Below are 22,827 nucleotides of genomic sequence, written 5' to 3' on the forward strand. Positions count from 1 at the left end.
TGTTTGAGTTTATCTTTCAAAGCATTAAAGATTATCAAGGAAAATTTTCCCAGAGTCATTTAGAGAAGCTGCAGCTGGTTGATAGTAATCCTAGAGTAATAAATAAACAAATGAAACCCATTCATGAGAGGGTTATTTAGCTGGGTTATTAGCCATATCCATAGACAGTTTCACAGCACAATAGAGAAATGAAAATAAAAAGGATGAAGAAGTATATGTGGATTTAAGCTGCAATCATTGCTCTGAAATTAAACTGTATTGTTGATAAATGTAATACATTATTGTCCTCATCATGTCTAGTAGGCCATGTAAAACCAGGTTAGTTTCACACTGCTTTCTCTGTTGCTTAGCTATCCAGGTCCTCCTCAACACATGGAAATAAACCATTTCCTTTTGGTCGGCAAAACACAGAGAACCTTTCCTCGGTGCTTCTGTACCTCTCGCAGAAATGCTGTAACTGAGATCCTGATAGGTGCAATGGTGACTACACTGAAAATTATATACCTGAGACCTCAGGCTAGATCAGTCATGCTCATCCTAGACAATGCTTCGCTCTGCCACAGAGGAAGGTTTTGAAACTTGAGTTTCCATGACAGAAACTGTTCTTTCATCGTTAAAAATACAGGACTGTATCCTCAATACCACACCTAGTCAAAACTCCCGCTGAAGAACAATGCGTTCCTCCATAAAGGAATTGAAACCTTTGCAAGAGTAAGGGTTTAATAGTAGAAAGCAGGCAAGCGCTTTAATATTTGTCTCTTAATCTTTGCTGTCACTGCTCGTTCCTACCTTTTCCATTACTCAGAAGAAAGTGGAGTGCCTGACTGTGATAGGCAAGACAGTTCAGCCAAAACTACAGCCCTTGTGTTATAGTGAAACCTCACTTTGCAATTACTTGGGTGCATGGACAGTGATTTCGATGTATGGATCACAGCTTTTTTTAAGCTGTCTATGGAATAACAGTATGAAAACCTTGATAGAGAATTAAAGGATCCTTACTCATTTAAAATGACTTTCTATCTCCCCATAAATAAATAGTAATAAGCAGTTTAAAATGTTAATCGGCCTCACTTCTTGTTTTAAAGAGCCTGCTGTGCCAACTGCAGATACGCCTTCCACAGTCACCAAAAGATAAAACTGCACAGACAGGTGATAGTGCAACTACCCAGCCCCTTGCAAAATAACATCTGATTCCAGACAGAGATACCTCACCTGCTACCCACACTAATCACAGTAGGGTGCTTGCCCAAAGCCCAGGCGCTGACTTCCAGTGAGTTTGGATCACAGCAATGGTCAACAAATGACCTGTCCATTGGCCTTCAGTCCCTATGACCTGAATGCTGTGGCATACAACACCGTGATAGCTAGCAATTACATGCTCAACCACAGGAGAGTCATTTCTAAGGTTGATAGAGACACACAAACGTCCCTGCACCACAAGGTAATGAGACAGAGGCCCAGGCTAAGGACCACAGCAGCCAACATCATGAGTACTGCTGGAAATTCGAGACAGCCACAGAGGAACAGCATGGGAGGGGACACCAAGTTCTGCCCAATGCAACACTTTAAGCACCTATTCCAGTGCAGCAATTCAGCATCTCTAAGAAACCAGAAACTAAACCATGAAATGCATCCTGCACGGTAAGTTTAAGTCTGTTTTCAACAGCCTAATGCCCAGAGCTTCAATACACACAACAGGTAGAAAAGGCTTCCTCCAGTCTGGTTAGACTTGAATAAGTACCCACAGCCTCAGCCACAGCTGCTTTTTGTTTAAGTGTTTCAGCTTCCAAATCTCTGGATGCACAGTGGTTCATGGGATGGCTGGAAAGCATCATCCGTCAGCATCACTCAGCAGCGTCTGTGGATGCTATTCAGAGGACCCAGCCCTGGCATGAGCATACCTAGTGAAGGTCACTTCCTTCCTGACGTTAGATCTCGGAATACCTGTTTTTGAATGCTAAGTGGTGTAAAGGCACCGACATGTCCCTAAGTACTCGCTACAACAAAGGCAGGATCTCTGCTGGGAGCATTTAATAACAACCTTTTAGGCAACTGGTAGAGTTTTGCCAGGAAAAATTAAATGTCTTTGGTATTTAAACAGCTTTGACATTTTCCTGAATCCCCTTCCCAAACTTAGTCTAATAAATCCTGTGTAACTGGCATGTTAGATAGCAAAACCCTTCCCTGAACCCTGGGCGGGTTCTGGGTGAAATTCTGCCGCTATCTTTACAGATGGTAGCACCGTTTCACTGCTCAGCTGTGGGGAAGTTGTTCACTCGAACTAATGAACAAGCAGCATGTGCAAAAATCACAGGACTTACTGGTGAGACTATGTCCTGGAGACGTCTTTGTTTGAACTGTAGCCGTATTGCACAGTGTGTCATCCTAGAACAGCTGGTGCCACCAACCACCACGGTTAATGAGGCAGAAACGGAGACCCTGGCCCTCTAGAACGCCTTTCACAAACCCTTCCCACAAGGATTTTGAAATCTCTCAGCCACTTAGAAGTCACATTGTGCAGAGGGATACCGCCTCTGCTTAACCTTAGGTTCTCTGAACGTGAGCAAACGTCAAACAAAGAGTATCTGGGTGCTAAATGATCGAAGCACCATGGGTGGGTCATACACGAGGGACGGGCCACCTGGCAAAATACAGCTTTTTATTCCAGAAACATCCATGACTCCATTGTCATATAAATCTGTTGTATTTGTACTCCTATAAAAGCAGTGCCCAGAAAGAAGTGGGGATTGTGACGATACAATGGGAACTGAAGCCACGGATGCGGTGGTGCATCCGCAGGAGGAATTCACTGAAGGAACAAGCTTGCCCAAGACTGCAGTGTCACAGCCAGCAATGTGTTGGCAATCGATGGTGCATGTCCAGCAACTCAAAGCTCATTTTCTTCCTTTCACTTTGGACATCTCTCCCTGCTGCTACCTGCTTATGCAGCCATTGCCCAGACAAGCCCCTCAGTGCTCCTGCTGCGAGGATGGAGGGTGTCCTCCCTCAGGACACAGCAGAGAGAGAGCCCGGTGAAGTCAAGTTCAGTTCAGGCCTTATTTCAGTGATGTGAATCACAGTTACTCTCTCATGATCTAATCTGTATGCAGCCCAGGTGGCTTGGGAAGGGAAGGCCACAGCTGCCTGAGAGCCTCCCCTTGCCGCACAGCCTAGTGCTTCCTGGATGCAGCTGAGGATCTGTCCCAGATGTACTTAGTGAAACAAGCCGGTGCATTTTTACAGCTTGTTCATATCATCCGTTCAAGTGATTTTAAATGGGGAAAATTAAAATGCAACCTCACCAAGCAAAAAATTTAAACCTGCCCATCTTCTGAGCTGCTTATTTTAACCATGTTTTGCAAAGTGCTGGTGGTGGAGTATAACTCAACATAAATGCAGCACAGTTTAAGGGGGCTGGGGAATTCATCCGGAGACATTAAGTGTAAAGCTGCATGGCACTGGCTGAATATGTTTAATAAATTAAGAATGAAACAAGCACTCCCTTAACAAGGAAGATGTAGCCAAAGCTTACGTCATTCAATACTCAGGTGGCTTGAAGAATCAATAATGAAAATATTAATAAAGAGAGCTAATGCAAGAGCATGTTTACAAGAAAAACAACCTAAATTTTAATGAGAAAGGGCCAACTTTCAAATAGTGCTTCTTAAACACATTCAAAAATTTATGGGAATAATTTTTGTACAGGGGTTTATAAAGGTTTGCATGCCGTAATGCTATGGTATGAAAAAATTGTGTATAAACACTGAGGCACAGCACTTATCAAGACATTTCCACGTGTAGCTGGTAGTTCAAACAAAGCTGAGTCCTTGGCACTTACTCTGATAGCTTGCCCAGCTTTTATGTTAAATAAATAACTACTAGAATTCAAGTTATGAGTCTTCACAACGATACTGGCTCTTCTCAGCGGGTCTCTCAGGCTTTCCTACTAAACCACTCCATCGCTATACACATGCTTCTCGGAGAAGGGATGCGACTGGCCTTGAGTGCCTGAGGATCCGCCGGGAGAGTGGGTGCCTCTTGAACTCTTGCATTTATAACACCCCTTCCACAACAATATCTCAACACATTCTACAAACACTAAGAATAAAGTATCTTTACAAGAGTGAATATGTATTTTTATTCATTTAAAATTATTTTTATTCACTTAAAGCAGCACTCAAATCATTTTCAAGTGTGGCTAATTAAAATAAGTAAAATCTTCTTCATTTAGCCATCCAAATAAGATGGTTAATTTCTAGGGGCACTGAGTATTTACAGCTTCTATGTGTATCCTAAGCATGCAGCTTGAACTGAGCTTTGTAAACAAATATGAGCCAAACTGACACCTTGAAGATCAGCAGGAGTTCCAATTACTGGGAGACCCACTGCTGCTAAAAATTGCCATAGCTACTTTGAATTCAAAGAAGTTCTGACAATTTACACCAGCTAGAGGTCCAATGACTGTAGTTTAAAATATTTATATAAATTGAAAGCTGTTTTGCAGCAAGATATTCCAATTAACAGCATGCAAACTCTTCTTGGCACAAGCAATTAAATATGTATTTTGCTTGTGAAAAAACAACAGCAGTTGACCTGGGAAAGCAACTCAGCTTGTTTCTCTGCTTTATACAAAGCTTTGCTGTAAATAAAAAATAAATAAAACTGTCCCTAGAGGAACTGTTCATATCGGTTCAGTACACAGTCTTTAGCAGCACCAGGAACACTAGTTTCTCCCAACTCTGAGCTATTTTAATTTTCACTGACGACTACCTAATCCTGTTGTCACTGAGCAGTACCACTTTTCAAAGTACAATTTTTCTTGCTGATTACAGCAGAAGCCCGATTCTGCGAATAGCCGACTGCAGTCTAACACCTGCAACTGAAAATGTTTTAAAGGCTTGAGTGGGATTTTTCCAGTGCCTGAGCACCAGCGTAACACTGCGTCCACACTGCTGGAACTGCTCTGAGGCTGAGCTTAGCCCACTGCCTTGAAAACTCTTTCTCACCTCAGAAACACTAGGAATCCTGAGTCCTTCACAGGTTTTATACATTTGATATTGCTGGAAGCACTCTCCCGCTCCTCTCCTATCTAGACTGCGTTACCGCAGGTCTCTTTAAATGACATTATGGTACATTATCGCGGCACATATCATTGACACTCCTTATGTTCACTCCTTCTGCAAGACAAAGCCAAACACCGCAGTTTACTGCGTGCACAAATGTTCCATTAGTTTTTCAAATGGATGAGTTAACAGGATTGACAGCACCATTCATCATTACTGATCTTGGCCAGTAGATTTACATTTTCTTTAAGATAATATTTTAGCCATATTTGTAAGTTTATGCTGCTGGATATCACAGTGACTACTTGCACCCAGAATGAGACCAGGGAAAATGTATTTCTTTTGGATGCAATTCAGTGCTTATTGAATAGAAATAGGGCGTGGTTCCTTGTAAATTAGAGAGTTGTTCTTTCTTTATATCCATCTCAATCCGTTTGACATCGCTGGTGGATTACTAGACAGCCTGCTAAGATCACAGACTCTGGCCACCCTGCACAGAGGAAGATTTTACTATATCAAAATCTCCCAACACACAGGTGACAGCTGTTTCAGCAGCTTTGAATTTTTCACTCCATTCAACATGCCCCAGCAGTGGCAGAAATATTATACCTTTGACTGAGCATTTCACAGCTTCCATCCACAGAAGACCCAGCCCCAGAAGAAATGTTACTGTGACCTCCGAAAACAGTCAGCACCCATTGCTGACTCTCGTTACAAACCATGGAAAGTAAAATATCCCATTGGACTCACTGCAGAAATTAGGTTTTCAGGTTCCTAACCAGCCCCGTGTGTAAATGTGCTATTTAAATGCTATTTAAATGCATGTTCTATTCAGCGGCAGCACAGCAGCTAATATAACAAACCCAAGATCTTTCCTGATGCAGTATTGAACACACCTAGCATTTTTGGAGCCTGGTTCAAAGGTGATGATATTTGAAGAGATTTCACTATCAGAATTCTCCAATTTTTCAATTATGCCAGGCTGAATCTCACCCTTTATGAATATATAAGATTTGTAAGAGGAACTATATTTATTTGACATGGTCTTCTCCTGTTATTCTACTCCTTATGATATGTTGTTATATTTTCCTCCTTGCAAGCAGCAAGACCTCATAACAGCAACTGATGATTAGTTTAAAATACCAGTTTAAGATTAAGAAATGGCAAACCCCATCAGGAGTCACAATGGAGTGATTTCTACAAGTAAAGATTCTCCGCTGAGCATCTCTGCATGCCTTTTTCACCAACTACGTCACCATCAGCCTAAGATGCTCCATAAAAGATGATCGAAGTCCTCTATCCTAGCCAGTATTTCTGAGAAGTCCTTCAGAGAAGAGTTATACAAAACCAGTTGCATCTTAACCACTCTCAGGGCAACAGAGATGTAGGCATCTGTGGCAAGAGACACAGTAAGAGAAAAAATCCTGCCATCTCCTCAGCAGCTGGAAATGGGAAAAAAAAAAAAAAGAACTTGCTGCTATTTTTGTTCTCAGGAGTTCATGGAGAAGCCAGATTCAGTTGAATTAATAAAAAGAAGCATGACCAGCAGGTCGAAGGAGGTGATTGTCCCCATCTGCTCCTCTCTGGTGAGACTCCACCTAGAGTACTGAGTCCAGCTCTGGAGTCCTCAGGGCAGGGGAGACATGGAACTGCCAGAGTTGGTCCAGAGGAGGGACACAAAAATGATCAGAGGGATGGAACACCCCTCCTGTGAGAAAAGGCTGAGAGAGGTGTGGTTGTTCAGCTTGGAGAAGAGAAGGTTCTGGGGAGACCTTATGGAACCCTTTCAATTCATAAGGGGGGCCTGTAAGAAAGATGGGGACAATCTTTTTAGCAGGGCCTGTTGTGACAGGACAAGGGAAGATGGTTTTAAACTAAAATAAGGTGAATTCAGACTAGATATAAGAATTGTTTTTTGCAATGGGGGTGATCAAACACTGGCAGAGGTTGCCCAGACGGGTGGCAGATGCCCCATCCCTGGAAACATTCCAGGTTGGGCTGGATGAGGCTCAGGGCAACCTGATCTAGCTGAAGACGTCCCTGCTCACTGCAGGGGGGTTGGACTAGATGACCTTTAAAGGCCCCTTCCAACACAAGCTTTTCTATGATTCTATGTTTCTATGAATGTCTATATTTTTATTTTAGAAACAACCCACTATTTCAGGTGCTGTTTCCAATGAGCACCCATCTTTCACCTGTCTGCTTAGACTTTTCATCCACCAAGTCCCAGTCTCACTTTAACGAGAATGAAGCACGAAATGACTGCAAAGCCAAATACCATCAGCATAATGTACGGTACGGCAAGTGCTGTAATACAAGCAGTCTGCTCATCCACTGTTTTTTCCAATGAAGGAAAGCAACCCCACAGGAGAAAGCGATAAGGCAAAACTGCAGTTTGCTTCTGAGGGAATTCACTGACATCGATGTCCATAAAGCTATTAATGTAACGTGGCCACTATGTCCAAAGCCATTGGCAACACTGAGGTATCAGGATGGATGCTCGATTTTTACTGTTGCCAGAAGCAGACCACTAATTCATAAGTTCTGCACAGCTGACACACTGTTATCAGATCTCAACACACTGAGAAGAGGCATGAGAGATTTCTGAAACTCTGCATGCTTCTTTCTGACTCCATACTGACGTTTTTCATAAAGAAGGATTAGAAGCAATAATTGGAAAGTTTCCCACTAAGAGATGGTTTCTTAAGCTTTGGTCTAATTATAATGCAAGCATTTTGAAATTTCTAATTTTAATTAGAAGCAGAGATTGTGAGAAAAAACAGGGGGTCCATTCCTCAGGTGGGAAGTCTTGCTGCAGATGCAATGCAAACAATAAATAATAGCGCGTAACTTGAGCTGTAGTGAAATGCTGGCTTGTGTTTTGCCTAATGGCAGATCAATACCATACAAATGAAGCAATTACAGTTGTGTCGTATAAAGCCTTATTTGGTCAGCAGCCAAAATGGGGATTAGCTGGAAGAGTTCCTAGGACTTTCTGTCTGAATATTATCACAGAAGTTAATGAAGAAGATCTGATAGGCTGAGACAACAATAAATGGTGCCAGCAACCAGATGAGATGGTTGGTCCAATAGCTAGTGTGCTGATAATTAAAATGCCCTGAAGCCAGCTGAACATCGGTCCAAGCTCAGGTGAAATTATCAGACAAGGGCAATCCAATCGCTCTGGCAACCAGCTGTATAATGTTGCCACCATCGGTACAGCCATGTACACAGCAGTGAATGCAAATACACCAGCACTCCTACCGGGCAGATCATGCACAGTCACATCAACACAGTAACGCTCATGCTTGTAATGTTTCAAATATAAGCAGTCAGGCTACGGAGAAAACAAGGTATGGAAGTTCCTAATAGATCTCTGCAGTGGCTGTGGAGAGCCAGCTAATGGAACTGCTGTTGTTCTGGACGCACGCCCACATGCCACCTTTAATAAAAAAAAGCTAGAGGGTGTAGGGTTCACTGGTGATGAAGATTTCTGCTATTTCTTTCTAAAGGGAACACAGAACATGTGGTCATAGCCCATAGAAAACATCAGTTGAATTTACATTTTCCCTACTGTTTTGTCTCCAAAACAGTTTCTCTGATCAAAGACGCTCAGAAGTCTACTGTGAGGTTTGTTCTGAGGCACACCTCATGCAAACATCTGAATCAGGAAGGGACTTCAAATATTCACAGCACAATAAACACTCTGCTATTAATCTTCACTGTCCCTCTGAGGTTTATGGGCGATTGTCATTGTCCTCAATTTGCAAAGGCAAAACTGAAGGGAGAAAGTGAACTGGCCTTCTCTAAGATGCCCAGGAAACTGGGGCAGGATCACAGTTAAGCTCATCAGTATGAGATGACTTTAGTCAACCACACTTCATTGCTGCTCAGAAATCTCTGGGGATGAGAAACAGCCAATCAGAGTGATCCAACTCTCATAACGAAAGAACTCTTCCATCTTTTGACCCCACTGTCAAAGGCTCCGCAGTGGTCCGTGCTGTCAGCCACTCAGCCGCTATATAAGGCTGCTGAGGAGTTAAGAGCTCCCTTTGCCTTGTCAAAGCAGAGATATGAAGCACTGCCACTTATTTCACTGAGCTCAGATACTCTCTCTCTCTATTGCTTTTCCAGCATGAAAATGGGACTTAGATGAGAGCAATCCAAGTGACAGAAATTGTAGCTGAAGCCTAGGGGTCAGGAGCAGCTTTTGTATAAGTTGGGGAGAAGACCTTCTACTATGTAAAAAACTTAAACATTCCACTCTTTAACTTCCTACAACTTTCAAATACTCCCGTAGTTCCAGGAGATTGAATGTGATGGCTGAAGATGTCCTTAATTGTAATTAACAATAATTCATAGCCATAATTGTCAAAAAAGGATCATAGCATGGTGCAGCCTGGAAGGCACCTCAGGAGCTGTCTGGTCCAACCTCCTGCTTACACAAAGGTCAGCTATGAGGTCAGACCAAGCTGCTCAGGACTTCATCCAGTCACAGTTTGCAAAATACCAAGAACGGAGACTGTACAACCTCTCTGGGCAACCGGTGTCACTGTCAGACTGTCCTCAGAGATTCAGGGGAAAAAGTCCCTCCTTGCATCCAGTCTGAACTTCTGTTTCAGTTGATGCCCGTTGTCTCTTACTTTCCCACCCTGCCCTGCTGTGAAGAGCCTGGCTCCATGTCCTCAACAGGCTCTCCACAGACACTGCGAGCTGCTCCAGGCTGAACAAGCCCAGCTTCCCCAGCCTCTCCTCACACGGGCGGTGCTCCAGCTCCATCTTGATCACCTTCCACTGAAATTGCTTCCATTTATCAATGGTTTTCTTGAACTAGGAGGCCAAAAAAAAAAAAAAAAAAAAAAAAAAAAAAAAAAAAAAAAAAAAAAAAAAAAACAAACCTGTATTCTACATGCAGTCTGGATGTTTGCAATTATTTTATCTGATGCCACAATATCTTCTCTCGTGGCCTACAAATTGGATGAACTAAAAGCTCTCTAATTGGAAACGGCCTTGGATAATTGCCCACTATCTAAAAGAGATGCCAAAAGTAGCAGCCTGCTTATTTATTGGTGATAGGGAAAATTCCTAAATCCTCATCCTAACTGTCTTTCTGTTCACTTTCATAGCCCGAGTTTGCATAACTGTCAAGTGTTAGTGTGGATTTAAAGGAGAAAATATCATTAGCACGTATAGAATATAATTAAAATAGTATCATATAGTGATTAAAACCTGAGGAGATGGATCTTAGAAAGTGCAGAGCACTGGAACATGGGCTGGTCCCACAGCTCTGCACACTGAAGGACATAATCTTTTTAACTACAACCAATAAAGAAATGCGTATCAGCCTACATACTGGCTCTTACTGTTTCCAGTTGTAACCAGTAAAAAGCTCTTGTGGAAACTTTCAAATCCAAAATTTTTTGTTGAAAATGCAAAAATCAGAAGAAATTGCCTAGTAATACTTGTATTTAGGCACCTAAATTTGAGTGATACAACCTCCAGAAAAAGCTGAGGTATTCTGCAGGAAATAATTTTCAGATTTCCAACCAGGTCTGATGAGTTTTTCTGTGGACTCAGAGTTTCAAGATCCAAAAGAGATCTTAAAGTGATACAGTGTAAAATGCTATAAAAAGAATTTCCACACTTGGTGTGTGCAAACTTGGGCACCTGCATCCATCCCTAGAAAACCAAAGGTCTCATTCTAAATGTAAAAGCCTCGCTTAAGACCCAGTTTCAAATTCTGGCTGTGCTAAATGGAACCATATAAGCCACAGATTGGAATGAGCATAATCTGTAATTAAGTACAGAGAAAGCCTGTTCTGGAGGTAACAGATGGGCTGCCGGATGCTGGGGCTGCTCTCACCTGCACTCACTCTGTCTTCTCTGGGTCCTGGAGGCAGGTTATTCTCTTTATATGTTCTTCTAGAGTAAAAAGAAATTACTGAAGTGTAACAATAAAATCGGTCTCCGTATCAAGCCAGGCTTGGACCACTTTCACCCAGTTGACTTTTGGCTTTAGAAAATTGCAGGGAAAATTGTAGTCAGCCTTTGAAACCAGAAAACTGCCCATCCTGCCAAAAGCTGTTAAAAGAGTCTTCCTCAGCTAAAGAGAACACAGCATTGGTCAGCATCGTGTGATTTGCTAAAATATATGGTTAAACAGGAGCTAAATCCATTTTCAGCTTTGATTTAAGTCTTACTCAGTGACTTAACTGAAATGGGAAGCAGAGGAAGCAGGTCAGCAAATGGGAGTAAGGCTCTAGCTGTAGTACAGAGACTTGAGCGAAGGAGATGGTTGAGATAGTTGAGAACTAGAGATAGTTGAGAAAAAGAGCAGTAATTTTGACTCTACTTCCTACCACACACAAGGTAGGTGAGTTTAGAGAAATAATTACCAGAAGTCCCTGGTTTATCACACAGTCTTTTAAACTTGTGTCATTCGGTGAGACGCACGTGTGGCCATTTTTATCTGCAACCTGAGCACTTTGTGAGCATCTTGCTGATGCTGGGAAATGCCGCATTTTAGAGATGTTGTGCCAAGACACAGAGTAGCTTAAATTATATAGTAGAACTCCTGAATCTTGTTTTGTGTTTTTTTCATTGGCAACAACCTTCTACCTTTCATTCTGGGATGTCCATTCCCTCCATAATACCTCCTCCGTTAAGTGTGCCAATCTGAGATACTGCTCCCAGCTCAAGGAAAGAAAATAAACTTTTTCCCCTACTTTTGGTCTTGAGTTTCTCACATGAGCCAAGGCTGCATAAAGACTAAACAGCCATTTTCATGTCACTCGGGAGTCCATCTAGTACTTACTGTCAATTGGAAGGGGGCAGTTTTGCAACTACCACACGGATTAATCACAAACTGTTTTCCAGGTGCTATTTGTTCCCCAAATGTCAGTTCCACAGAGAGGTATTGTTGTGAGCTGCTGAGGTGCCTTTCAGTGGCTGCTCCCTTGCTTTAGTCTACCTACGGTTTACCTGGACAATTATTATCTTGGTGGGATAGGTCTTTTACTTGGCAGGAACTGTGCCATCAGCTTCAAAGGGTAGCTGGCTTGTCCCCTTAATGCATACATATTCTGAAGCCTGGCGGTTTCCTGGGAATTGACACCTAAACAGCCAGAGAGCTGTCATGAAAAGAAAAGAGAGAAATAATAACAAGCTGCATTGTTAAAATATAATGGGCTGCATCTTGCCCTCTGCTGAGCTGCTGTACAAGGTATTGGGGAAATGGCAGGCGAAAGGGCAGGAGAAATTTATTTCTGACGTGCCAAGAAGCAGAGTTTGTTCCTTGGAGGAGCTACAGATTGGAAACAGTGGTAATCCTTTCGTTTTCCACTGGCACACTCTTGGGATTAACGCTTCTCAAACCTTGGCAAACAACCAGCAAGTCAGTAAGACGGGTGCTCAGCAATGGTATCAGCATTTCTGAGACATTCTGGTCTGCACTGATAGTTTTAGGGAAGTTTATTTTCCTTGACAAAGAAGTGAACAGCCTGAAAAATTTCATTTAGACAGAGTTGATGTTGCAAAGTTCCTGTTCTGTTTGCATTCACATATTCCTGAAACAGGTGAACAAAAAAAAAGAACTGTGATATGGTTGGGTTTTTTGTTTTTTGTTTTGTTTTGTTTTGTTTTGTTTTTCATGCCTTGATTTCTTTCTGGTTGTAGAAAATGGGCCTATTATAAACCTTGTCGTGGTGCTGTCTATCATGGACTGGCCCAAGCAATGCTTCTACACAACAGCACAGAAACTTCATCTTTAGTAATCACTAATATCAGAAGGGCAAAGCTCTTGTACAAATATGTTGTAAAAAAGGAAAACAGACAAAAAGCCTCATCGTGCAGCTAAACAAATGCTAAAGCTGAAGAGATAGAATGGGAGTTTTACAGTTCATATTGCTAATTTAAAAATGCCTATTGCCATTGCAATGTTTAGATAAAAAAATTACATTCCGAGGCAAGATTTATTGCTGTTGCTATGCTCTGTCCTCTCACTCCTGCTCAGCAGCATCCTGTTTCACAACCATTTTCGCTAAAGTGCTGGGACTTTCCCTGGAATGAGGAGCAGGATGATATTAACAGAGAGGTACCAGAACATGACTGCGACCAAACCAGGAGCTGGGCTTCTTGGAAGAGCTTAGCCTCCCATCAGTTGCTTCAAATATCATTTGTAGTGTGGGAAAACAGAAATAGCAACAGAACGAATTCCTGTGACTTTTGTTCTCCTCCAGACAACTGAGAGCTTTGTTCAATTATGAATTGTCCCCCTTGAGGTCTGAGGTGAAAAAACGTCCTCCAAGCGGCAATGAAGAAAGAGGCTCTGCGCGGCAAGGTAGATCAGAAATGGCTCTTTGGAGCACTTGAAAGATGTACTGGTGTGGGGGTGGGGCTTTTTCAGGACAGAGAAAGCCTAGTGAGGGTAGCATCATGGACACTAACGAGTTGTTTTCTTCTAAAGATACAAGCATCAGAAACTCTCTCAATAACAATGCCCCTCATTGCAATTCGGTGACTTAAGTCAGGATTATTACTGTTTCCTCTATATGTAAAAATCCCAAGGGCAAAACTCCCTCAAGTAGAATATTTTGCTTATGTAAGTTTGCTTGTACATCTTGCAGTGGAGCTCATTAGCCATCATCAAATTTTCCTGTGTTTTTCATTGCACTCTCTTTGTATGGGGAAGACCCTTATCTTGATTTAAAATCACAAAATTAATCCAATAGGCATCGCTGAGGAAACAGAGGAAGCTGGGATTCTGATCTTTGTTCTCAAGGCTTTACTTTTACCTTTAAAACAGATACTGTGTTTTCAGACAGAAATAATCCAGGTAACCAAAACTAAGTATGCCTTGCAGGCTCAGCTTGAAAGAGCAACTTGCTAACATTCATTATCAGGCTCCCTCTTCACTGATCTTCTATTGAACCCTGACTTTTACATTCCTTGCTAAGCGGTGGCCCAATCTCTGCCTTTTTATGTAGTATGTGTTATCTCTAGTTGACAGAAAACCCAACAAGCTCTGAAGGATCTGACCTGCTCGAGAAATATCCAGGCTGTAAGATCTGACACTGAATGGGTAAAGGGGGGGGGGGGGGGCAATTCTAGCCTTGTTATGCTTACAGAAAAAGGAAGAATACTATGCAAATTCATACAGAATGGTCTACACCACCAGTCAAACCAGATAATGTTTATAACATGCATAAAATGTTATAGATCACATTCTAGTGTTCAAATCCTTTTGTATCACAGAAAGAAATGACCTTGTAAAATCTTGGTAAGTGGAAGTCCTGACTAGAATCTTGTTCTTGTAAATACCAGCAGACCACCCCACAACTATGCAGGAATTTCTGTTTTCTCCACTGTCCCTTCCTTTAAAGGAATAGAGGTCAAACTCAGTAATTTCACATCACTCATTCTTATCATAAAGCATCCATTAATCACCAGTTGTCTCCGTATCTTCTGTACATCAAACATAAATCACACCAGTTCCTAATTCACACCAGCTTCTACAGTGCCTTGCTGAAATGATTGCCTCGATGGATAACACAGTGATTATGGGCAAGACCAGCCATCCTGTCAGAAGAGAACTGTGAAAAAAAATGGAACCTGCTTCCTCTGCATCTCTCCTCACTGCAAAGGTTGCTTGTCTTCAGAATGACCTGGGGAGGTCTTTGGATGCTGGTGTTGCCAGCTGGAGGACAGCTAGCCAGCAGAGGAAATATCCATTCTTCTCTCTGAATTGCCAGAACAGTGCTGAAAAGCACGTAGGGCACAGACCTCACCATGGTGACCCAAGCAAACGTTACCTTTGCCTATTTCTGTACCTTTCTAGAAAACAGGAACACACTCTTGTGTAGATGATGCAGCCCAGATGCACAGAAACACCACAAGCAGGAATAGCTGCATCAATGATACTCGTTTAAAAAAAGGAAAAAATCTATGAAGTCCTTTAAAAACTGAACAATATAGGTTACACTGAAGAGGGGTCCAGGGAAATGCTTACTTTATGATACAAAATAACTTGCACAAGGAAGATTCACTCACGGGAAAAGTCTGGTTTTGCAAAGATTCCTGAATTTCCACAGTACAAAACGTTTGAAAAACACTAGTGGAACAAGTCCTCTGTAGTAAATAAATTTTTGACTCTGTAATTTGGGTGATCAGCTCAAACATTTTGTTTTTCCTCTAGTTTTCCTCTTTCTCAAAGGGAATCTATGAATATCATACCCATTTTTTGTACAGAGAAATCTAATCTTAGAGAAATCATAAGAAACCAGAGAATGCAAGAAGTTTCGGGGGAAACACTCTCACCTATCCTTATAGGTGACTACTGTGTAATGACTCTGATTCTTTTCCTACAGAGCTTGGTGTGAATTATCAGTTCACTGATCTACAAAACCACAGTAAAAAGAGAACTGAAATATGTATCAGAATAATATACTAAGTTCACAATGAACAGCTTTGACAGTGAACGATGACCTGGGAATTCCTTCCACAATAAGCTCCTTATACTCTAGTCTCCAAAAACATCAAGGACAGAACTTGATAAAATTTCATGGTCCCATTGGAAGAAATTATACTGTCAGATTTACCCTTATTTCGCCAAACATTTTTCAGGCCAATAAAAAAGAAAAAAGAATAGGGAATATCCCACCCTATGGAAGGTCTGCCAGAATTTTGTATGAATGAGCACGCATTACCAAAATAAGTTTTCCTTCGAGACCACGTTTCTAACTAGGGGACTATACTGGATATATCCTTGAAAAGCAAAGGTAACGTTGTCAGCTGTAGCACCACATTGAAACGAAGCAATGAAGTAACAGTGATTTTAGAGATTTACCTCAGGAAAACGAGGACTAGATGGGAATCACTGATATCAAGATGGTAGTTAATAAAGCCTGTGCACACAACAGATCTTTACTCACTCACATAAACTCATGTTTTGTCAAGAAAATGTTCCTTTCACCACAGATCCCTCACCTTTAGGGTAACTGTCTTTCAGGTATTGCACAATTATATAAAACAGAAGAATCCATACGACATTGACAGGGCACTGTTGGGATGCCTTTTGCACCCCAGGCACTTTCCAGGGCACTTCTCCCTTGCAAACCCCATAGCTGCACCCATGTTTGCACTTCACATAAGCTGTTGGAATGATCAGAAAATTACACTGCTTCACTGCTTCACCTGCTTCACTGATGCACTTCCCACGTTTTCCGCCTCTTGTTAACAGAAACACAGCAAAGAACGGATAAAGAACAGGCACCTTAGGCAGTGTAAAGAGTTAGTTCATGTCACTAGGTGTCACACAGCAAAGAACCAGCAGATACCATCATGTGGACCTATTTGCCTTCCTCTCCAGAGCATAAAGAATTCCTCCTAAAGTAAAACTGGAGTTATTTCTTTACTACATAAAAAGAACAGAGGCTTGACTAATGAAATACAGAATCGCAGATCTATAAACATTAACGGTAATTGCAATAGTGGGTACTTAATACAGCTCTGGATTTCATCAGGTTGGTGAACAACCATCGCCTCCTCTAAAATACATCAACACACCTATACACAACAGGGTTTTATTCTTTGGCTAGATCTAATCCTGCCACTCTCATCTGGCTGGACTCAACGTGTCTCACCAGACACTCAAGACCTGAGCAGGTTTCACTCATCTACACTGTATACTGTCAGCTGCAGGACAGGACAGCCAAATGTCCTTAGATGTAACAGACACAGAAAAAAGGATGACAACTCGTAAGCTTTTAGTCCATCCTGTCATTCACCTTTGCATCACACTGCTTCAAAGGTACAAAAAGTAGAAAAGGCTTTTAGTGTAGCTTTAAGACAATATTGCCCCTACTTCCTTTTTCATTACCTCTTACAGTGGAGAACTCTCTCATGTTCATCACTATTCAGACCCACGTTTGATGCCTACATATCTAAAACAGAAAAGCAGAGGCATGCAAGGAACAGGATTGCGTAGTACAAGATCTCCAGATGTTGCCCTCTAGAAACAGATAGCTGTAAGAGGCTACAGATGAGCCAGGGGTGATCCACAATGGCCAGAAGTCTGGCCACGAGAATGTCTTCTGATGACTACACATTGACAAAGGCAGGTTGTGCTAAGCAGACAGGCAGCGATCTCTTAACCACCTTTGAATACACCACCTTTGAAGAAAAAAACTCATTAATTCACACTGATTTCTGCACAGTCGTTTTGGAAGAATACCTACCGTGGTAGGAGGAGGAACCAGTAAGGACAGCTGGGTAGTGCCATGAGAGAAGCTCAATCTTTGTTGTGATGAGAGCCTTTGCCCCCAACCCACGTCATTCTCAAATATGTCAGTCTTTTACAACATTATATAGACATGAATATCACTGAAAAGGAAGGAAGGAAGGAGACACACGTGATGTGTAACGTGGTAGGGCCCAGTGGGCATAAAAGAAACACACATCAGGCATTTCCCATTCTCCTCCATCCAGTGATACGCATGAATCCTAATCCTACACTAGCACTGAGAAGAAATCATTCCATTTAGCCGGTAGGTACTGGTTGAACACTGCAGGAGTGTAGTATGGAACCCAAAAAGGAAGAGTTTCAAATTAAAATCCACCACCCTGCTCATGTGAGGGTCATGAGCAACAGGGAGATCAGTCCCTGTATTGCTCTGGTGGATTTCATCCGCATGAGTGACGTGATGAGTACGTGCTCTGTGATGAATGTGAGCCCAGTGACGTGATGGCAGGGAACCACTGCTAGTCCTACGCTACAGAAAGAAGTCTAATTTAGATTACCCCACTTCCTGTCAGCGTTAGGTGTGTGAAAATACACAGTCTGGATCTCCATACACTCACATCGATTTTAGAGAGCTGTTACTACTTTTTCAGTGAAAAAACTCCTGATTTATAATCATTGTTATTAGCAGGACGATTAAGACTAAAATATCTCTAGCGAAATAGGTGTTCAAAGAGTTTAGTGAATAATTTGACATGAATAATTCATTTGAAAAAAAATGGTATTTTCCCCCCAGTTCTGAACAGGCCAAGAATAGAGTGTGAACGTTTAACATTTATATGCTACTTGCAATTATTTGTGAACTACATCAAGTAATTTGTGGTCCACACACGACTCAAATAGGAAATTATGATTATTAAAGAAAATACAGAATTTACAACTCCCATAGCAAATTATATCTTTTGACTAATTTATGTAATGAGCTTAGCTAGTCTGCCCTTCATGGATTTCAAACTGCATGTTCAATATTTGCAATTATCTGTTCAGGCAGCAGTTACATAAGTCATCTGATCAGTAACAGAAACTCTACTCTGTGGGATGCCGTCAAAATAGCAAACCCAGCATATTCTACCATTTCAAACAACTCAGGAAATTCTGAAGCATGCAGTTAAAATTTACGGTAGAGTCTTTTCCGTTCGTGCGCACAGGGACAGGAAGCTTTCCCCCTCTTCAGTAAGCACTACTGTCTACAGACGTACATGGAAGAGGTGGTACGAATCGTTCTTCATTTTTGTCCAGAACATTAAGTGTGTTGCTTAATGTTTTTAGTAGGTAAGCAGCACTGATGTGTTGCCTGAGGTTTGTCGCTGGGGCTGGAGAGGGAATGGGGTGCAGCAGGAGAACAAGCAGCTCAGCACGTGTGAAAGAGAGGCTCGGGAAAGGCATGGACATGGACAGCCAGTCGAGACAGCTTGAAAGAATATTTGGTCCAATTTTCAGGTGGGGTAGGTTTTCCCCTATTTCCCTTTTTGAAACATTTCTGAAGGTGAAAAACCAAATGCTTTTGATCACATCACCCTAATTAAAGTTGCTGACCCCCCAGTTAGACCAAACTGTGGCCTCACTGAGGCATACAGGAGCTTGGTCTTCAGCTGGGATGGAACTAGGATCACACTTGATACTTAGAACCATGGTTGTGCTCTTTCTCTCTGTTCTTATTACATGGGCTTACTAAGCCCTCTTTCTTCTAATTGCTTTATGTCTCGTCCCTATTACTTCTAGGTAATTTAGCGAGCCAACTGACCAAAACTGAAATAAGGCCAAATTTGACACAAACCAACTTCCACCAACCACTAGTTCTTATTAAAACAGGCTGTCTCTTGTTGTTGCTGTTGGATACTCTGCAGAAAAAAGTGAGAGGGAGTAAAGAGCACCATAAAGCATGCTAAGAGCTAACAACCCACTGCTACGATTTATGTGACAGCAGCTAAACTGATTCCTAAAATGTTTGCCCTAGCTTTGGCACCATAAAGCGTGACTATGTCAGCAACGGGCATTTCCTTACGAGAGGAAAGCAGCTCCACTAAATTGCGGCGCTGCCTATCACTTCTGTGTTGTCTGAAACACTGAAAAGGAGATAGCAATTTGTTGGAAATATAAAATAAAAAAATAAGTGCTTTGAGCATATACCCAGGTAATAGTTTAGCCTCTCCTATCACCTGCTGCCTCCTGCCTTTAACAACCCCGTGAGCTCTGGACACGCTTTTCTTTATAATTAATGTTTTTATTGCTGTTGTTTTCCCTCTCTCACCTCTTTATGTTCTCTTACTACTTTATTCAGCAGCTAAGGTGGCAGTTTTTAAATGAGAGGTACTGAATATTAGGCACCAAAAATTCACATGTAATGACTGAAATAACTGGCCTGATTTTCCCCTGCCCATACAAATCTTCTTTTGCTGCGGATGGAATTGCTTCTTACGATACTCCCATTACCTCCGAGTAATACAGTTGAGGCTATTGAGGTCTGTGATATTATGTGCGGGTTAAACTGTTGAGTTAAGAAGGAATCTAGTTGTCTGCACAGCGGTAATAGTGTTTTCTCTGCAGGTCACAGATGTAGACACGTACCTCCTTAGTTATTTCCTGCACAGAACTGTGGCTCCACCTGCACCTCCAGCTTGTCCCTTCAGCTCACTTTGTCGCATTTGCTAATCTATCTCATCAGAGCCTGTTGTAATCCCTTATCATGGGAACAAACCTGAGAAGTGGGGTCCTGGCTGCTCTGTGGGCCATCCCTTCTGTCCCACCCACATGTGCCCTATCGCTGTAGGGCCACACTCCCTCAATCTGCTAGTTGCTCTTTTGTTTTGAAGAAAATTGGCAAGTCTACCAGAGGAAAAAGGCAAGGGTTTTTTTTTGCCTTAAACATTAAAGACAACACAATGGTAAATACTGCCAATTTTGACACAGAACTAGTACCTTCACTTTTGTTTCTCTGATAATTTGAATGAAAAGCAAATGATGTTCTGCCTGTGAACCACAAACTCTCCTACATGACTGAATGCATCTGATACCATGATAAAGAAAATACTGGTGAGTTTGAAGGCAGTACTGAAATGCATAATGCTAGAAACACAAACTCTTTGTTTCTAAATAAGAAGGTGCTTTAACAAAAAGTACTTTAATGGAGTTGCTTTAATGAAGGACTAATTGCCTCCAAGTGGTGACATTTGAAAAAAAGATGTTACAAGCAGCTTCTTATTCAGAAATTAGCAGCCAAGATCAATAAACAAAACACAAAATAACAAAAGTTTAAAAAAAAAAAAAATAAGAAAGCTTTTCCCAAACAAAGTTTACTTAGACCAGAAGGTTTGAAGTAAACACCTTCCATCCTGAAGCACGAGTTGCAGGGAAAAAAGAGAACTGGTTATCACTTGTAACAGTTTTGAGTTGGTAGGCATATTATTGATGCAGATAATGTAGGCAAAATACTGCTATCAAGGGTTGAATTTGGTGAAGAAAGCTGATGAAATAGAAGAGCTGATGTTAATTCTATTGAGGCTGACTTCAAGTAGCTAGTGTTCAACCAGTTTGGTTTTTATATGGCCTTGAAAGATACGCCAGCTATAGCTGCTAAATCCATATTGCTATTAGAAATGGTTACCTTGGTTGATCAAAAAAAAATGAAATGGAAGAAAAGAAAAATAACATACCATGTTCACACACAAAACAAAAAGAGCTATATCAGGGACATCAGGGAAGGTGGAATACTATAACAACACATTTTATATTGTTATACTATTCCACCCACCTTAATGGAGAACCCTTCGGTGTGGCTACGCCATAGCCTTTCGAATCCAGATTTCCTCCCACTTTCATGGTGTCACATGGCTTTCGCTGCTCAATGTATTCATTCATGGTGGACTCCAGCAGGAAGGCAAACTTGCCCTTGGATTTACGGACACGAGCTACTCCCTCTGCAGTAGTCCTAGTGAACACTGATGGCTCAGCTGATTTCATGTAGGTCCACATCTTTTCATACACTGCTATTTTTGATCTCTGGAGAAAGTCAAAAAGAAGTTAGAACAACAGCATGTTGCAACATTTCAGAATGGCACTGTTCAAAATGAAATCAATCACACTTAATTGTTCAAACAACTGAAGTTGGGAAAATCATACTTGGATAAGGATTTTCTTTGAATTCCGTGACTATTTTAAACGAAACAAGAAATAACAATATCAAGACTATTTTTACGTCAAATTAGATTCACAGTCACAGTAAAATAACTGTGAAGCTAAAACCTGAATTTCCTGTTAGATAAAGGCAGTTCACACAGTTAAAGTGTTGTAAGGAGTGTTTTAGGGAATTATATATGAAATAGGTATCCACAACTTGTACGGGAAAGAGACACATTAAAATAATCTCCCCATAAATACTGAGCTGAATCTTGAAGCATTTCTCAGCTCTAACACCCACTTCTTACACCACCAAAACCACAATAGCTTAAGTAAGATTTCTGCTTTCACACTTCAGAGTTCATTCCATTTACATTCACAAAGGCTGCACAACATTCAAGACGTGGTTCACAATAAAAGACAGAAACAACAAGTTGGACCAAATATGCCATTAAAAAGGAAACAAAATGCCTAACCATTCATCTTAGGGAAGTATTAGGTATGTTTTTAGAACCACAGTGTGAGTGGATTTATTTTGAAGGCTCTGAGCCAGTAATTGAGTAAGAAATCTTCTTGCTCAGAGAACGTGAAAGAATTTGAGGCTTAGAATGCATTAGCTGGAAATTTACTTGTCTGGGAAAGCATGGTGTAAACACAAGAAAAGACTTCAGCAGAACCATAACTTAATAAAAATAAAAACAAATAAAAATTTTCCTTGAAAGGAAGGAAGGAAGGAAATGCAGTCAGGCTGAGAAGCTTCCCATGCTTGCTAGATTCACTCGGCAACTCCTGTGCTTCCTCCAGCAGCAGGGATACATACATGGAAACCAGCAGTGCGCCAGCTGAACCTTATACAGCGCTTTTATTTAAAAACAGATGGCACTTGTCTTTTCTTATGCATGCTGCAAGAAGGACTTTTAAACTCAGTGCTCAAGCCAGCTTTTATTTGGGTCAACAGGAATTTCTAGCTAAGCAAGATTTGGTCTATGAGCCCATTCCTACACATTGCTGAGCAGGCCAAGAAAATATTATTATAGAGCCCAAAACAAAGGACCGTAGAATATTTAAACAAATATAAAATGCTATAATCCAGGTTTTATTTAAACTGACAATGGCTTTAAAAAGCCTGCAACTGAGCCTTTGTTATTGGTAAGAGTAGATTCCCTGAAGCGCTTCTTTTTTACCAATTACTGAATGACCGCATCATTACTCCAAAAATAATTTGTTGGGAGGTAGGTCTAACTTGAGATTAAGTGGCATTTAACCAGAAATGTTCAATAAAAATATCATATAGCAGAACATCATAAACTATCCTTGCTTTTTTTAGCTTGTTTATATGCATCATTTATCTTT

The 22,827-nt window shown here is 41.3% G+C and overlaps 1 protein-coding gene across 2 annotated transcripts in view; it reads right to left on the bottom strand.

Moving 5' to 3' along the window:
• The window catches only part of GRIA4 (glutamate receptor, ionotropic, AMPA 4), a 93,460-nt gene that overhangs the window by 20,874 nt on the left and 49,759 nt on the right, over positions 1–22,827 (bottom strand). For both annotated transcript variants that reach the window (XM_010134103.1, XM_010134101.1), the window contains exon 10: positions 21,110–21,357. In XM_010134103.1, coding sequence (XP_010132405.1) covers positions 21,110–21,357 — 248 coding nt within the window. The remainder of the gene's footprint in view (positions 1–21,109; positions 21,358–22,827) is intronic.

The sequence above is a fragment of the Buceros rhinoceros genome, unplaced genomic scaffold (genome assembly GCF_000710305.1).
Source record: "Buceros rhinoceros silvestris isolate BGI_N320 unplaced genomic scaffold, ASM71030v1 scaffold4014, whole genome shotgun sequence".
Taxonomy (NCBI): Eukaryota; Metazoa; Chordata; class Aves; order Bucerotiformes; family Bucerotidae; genus Buceros; species Buceros rhinoceros.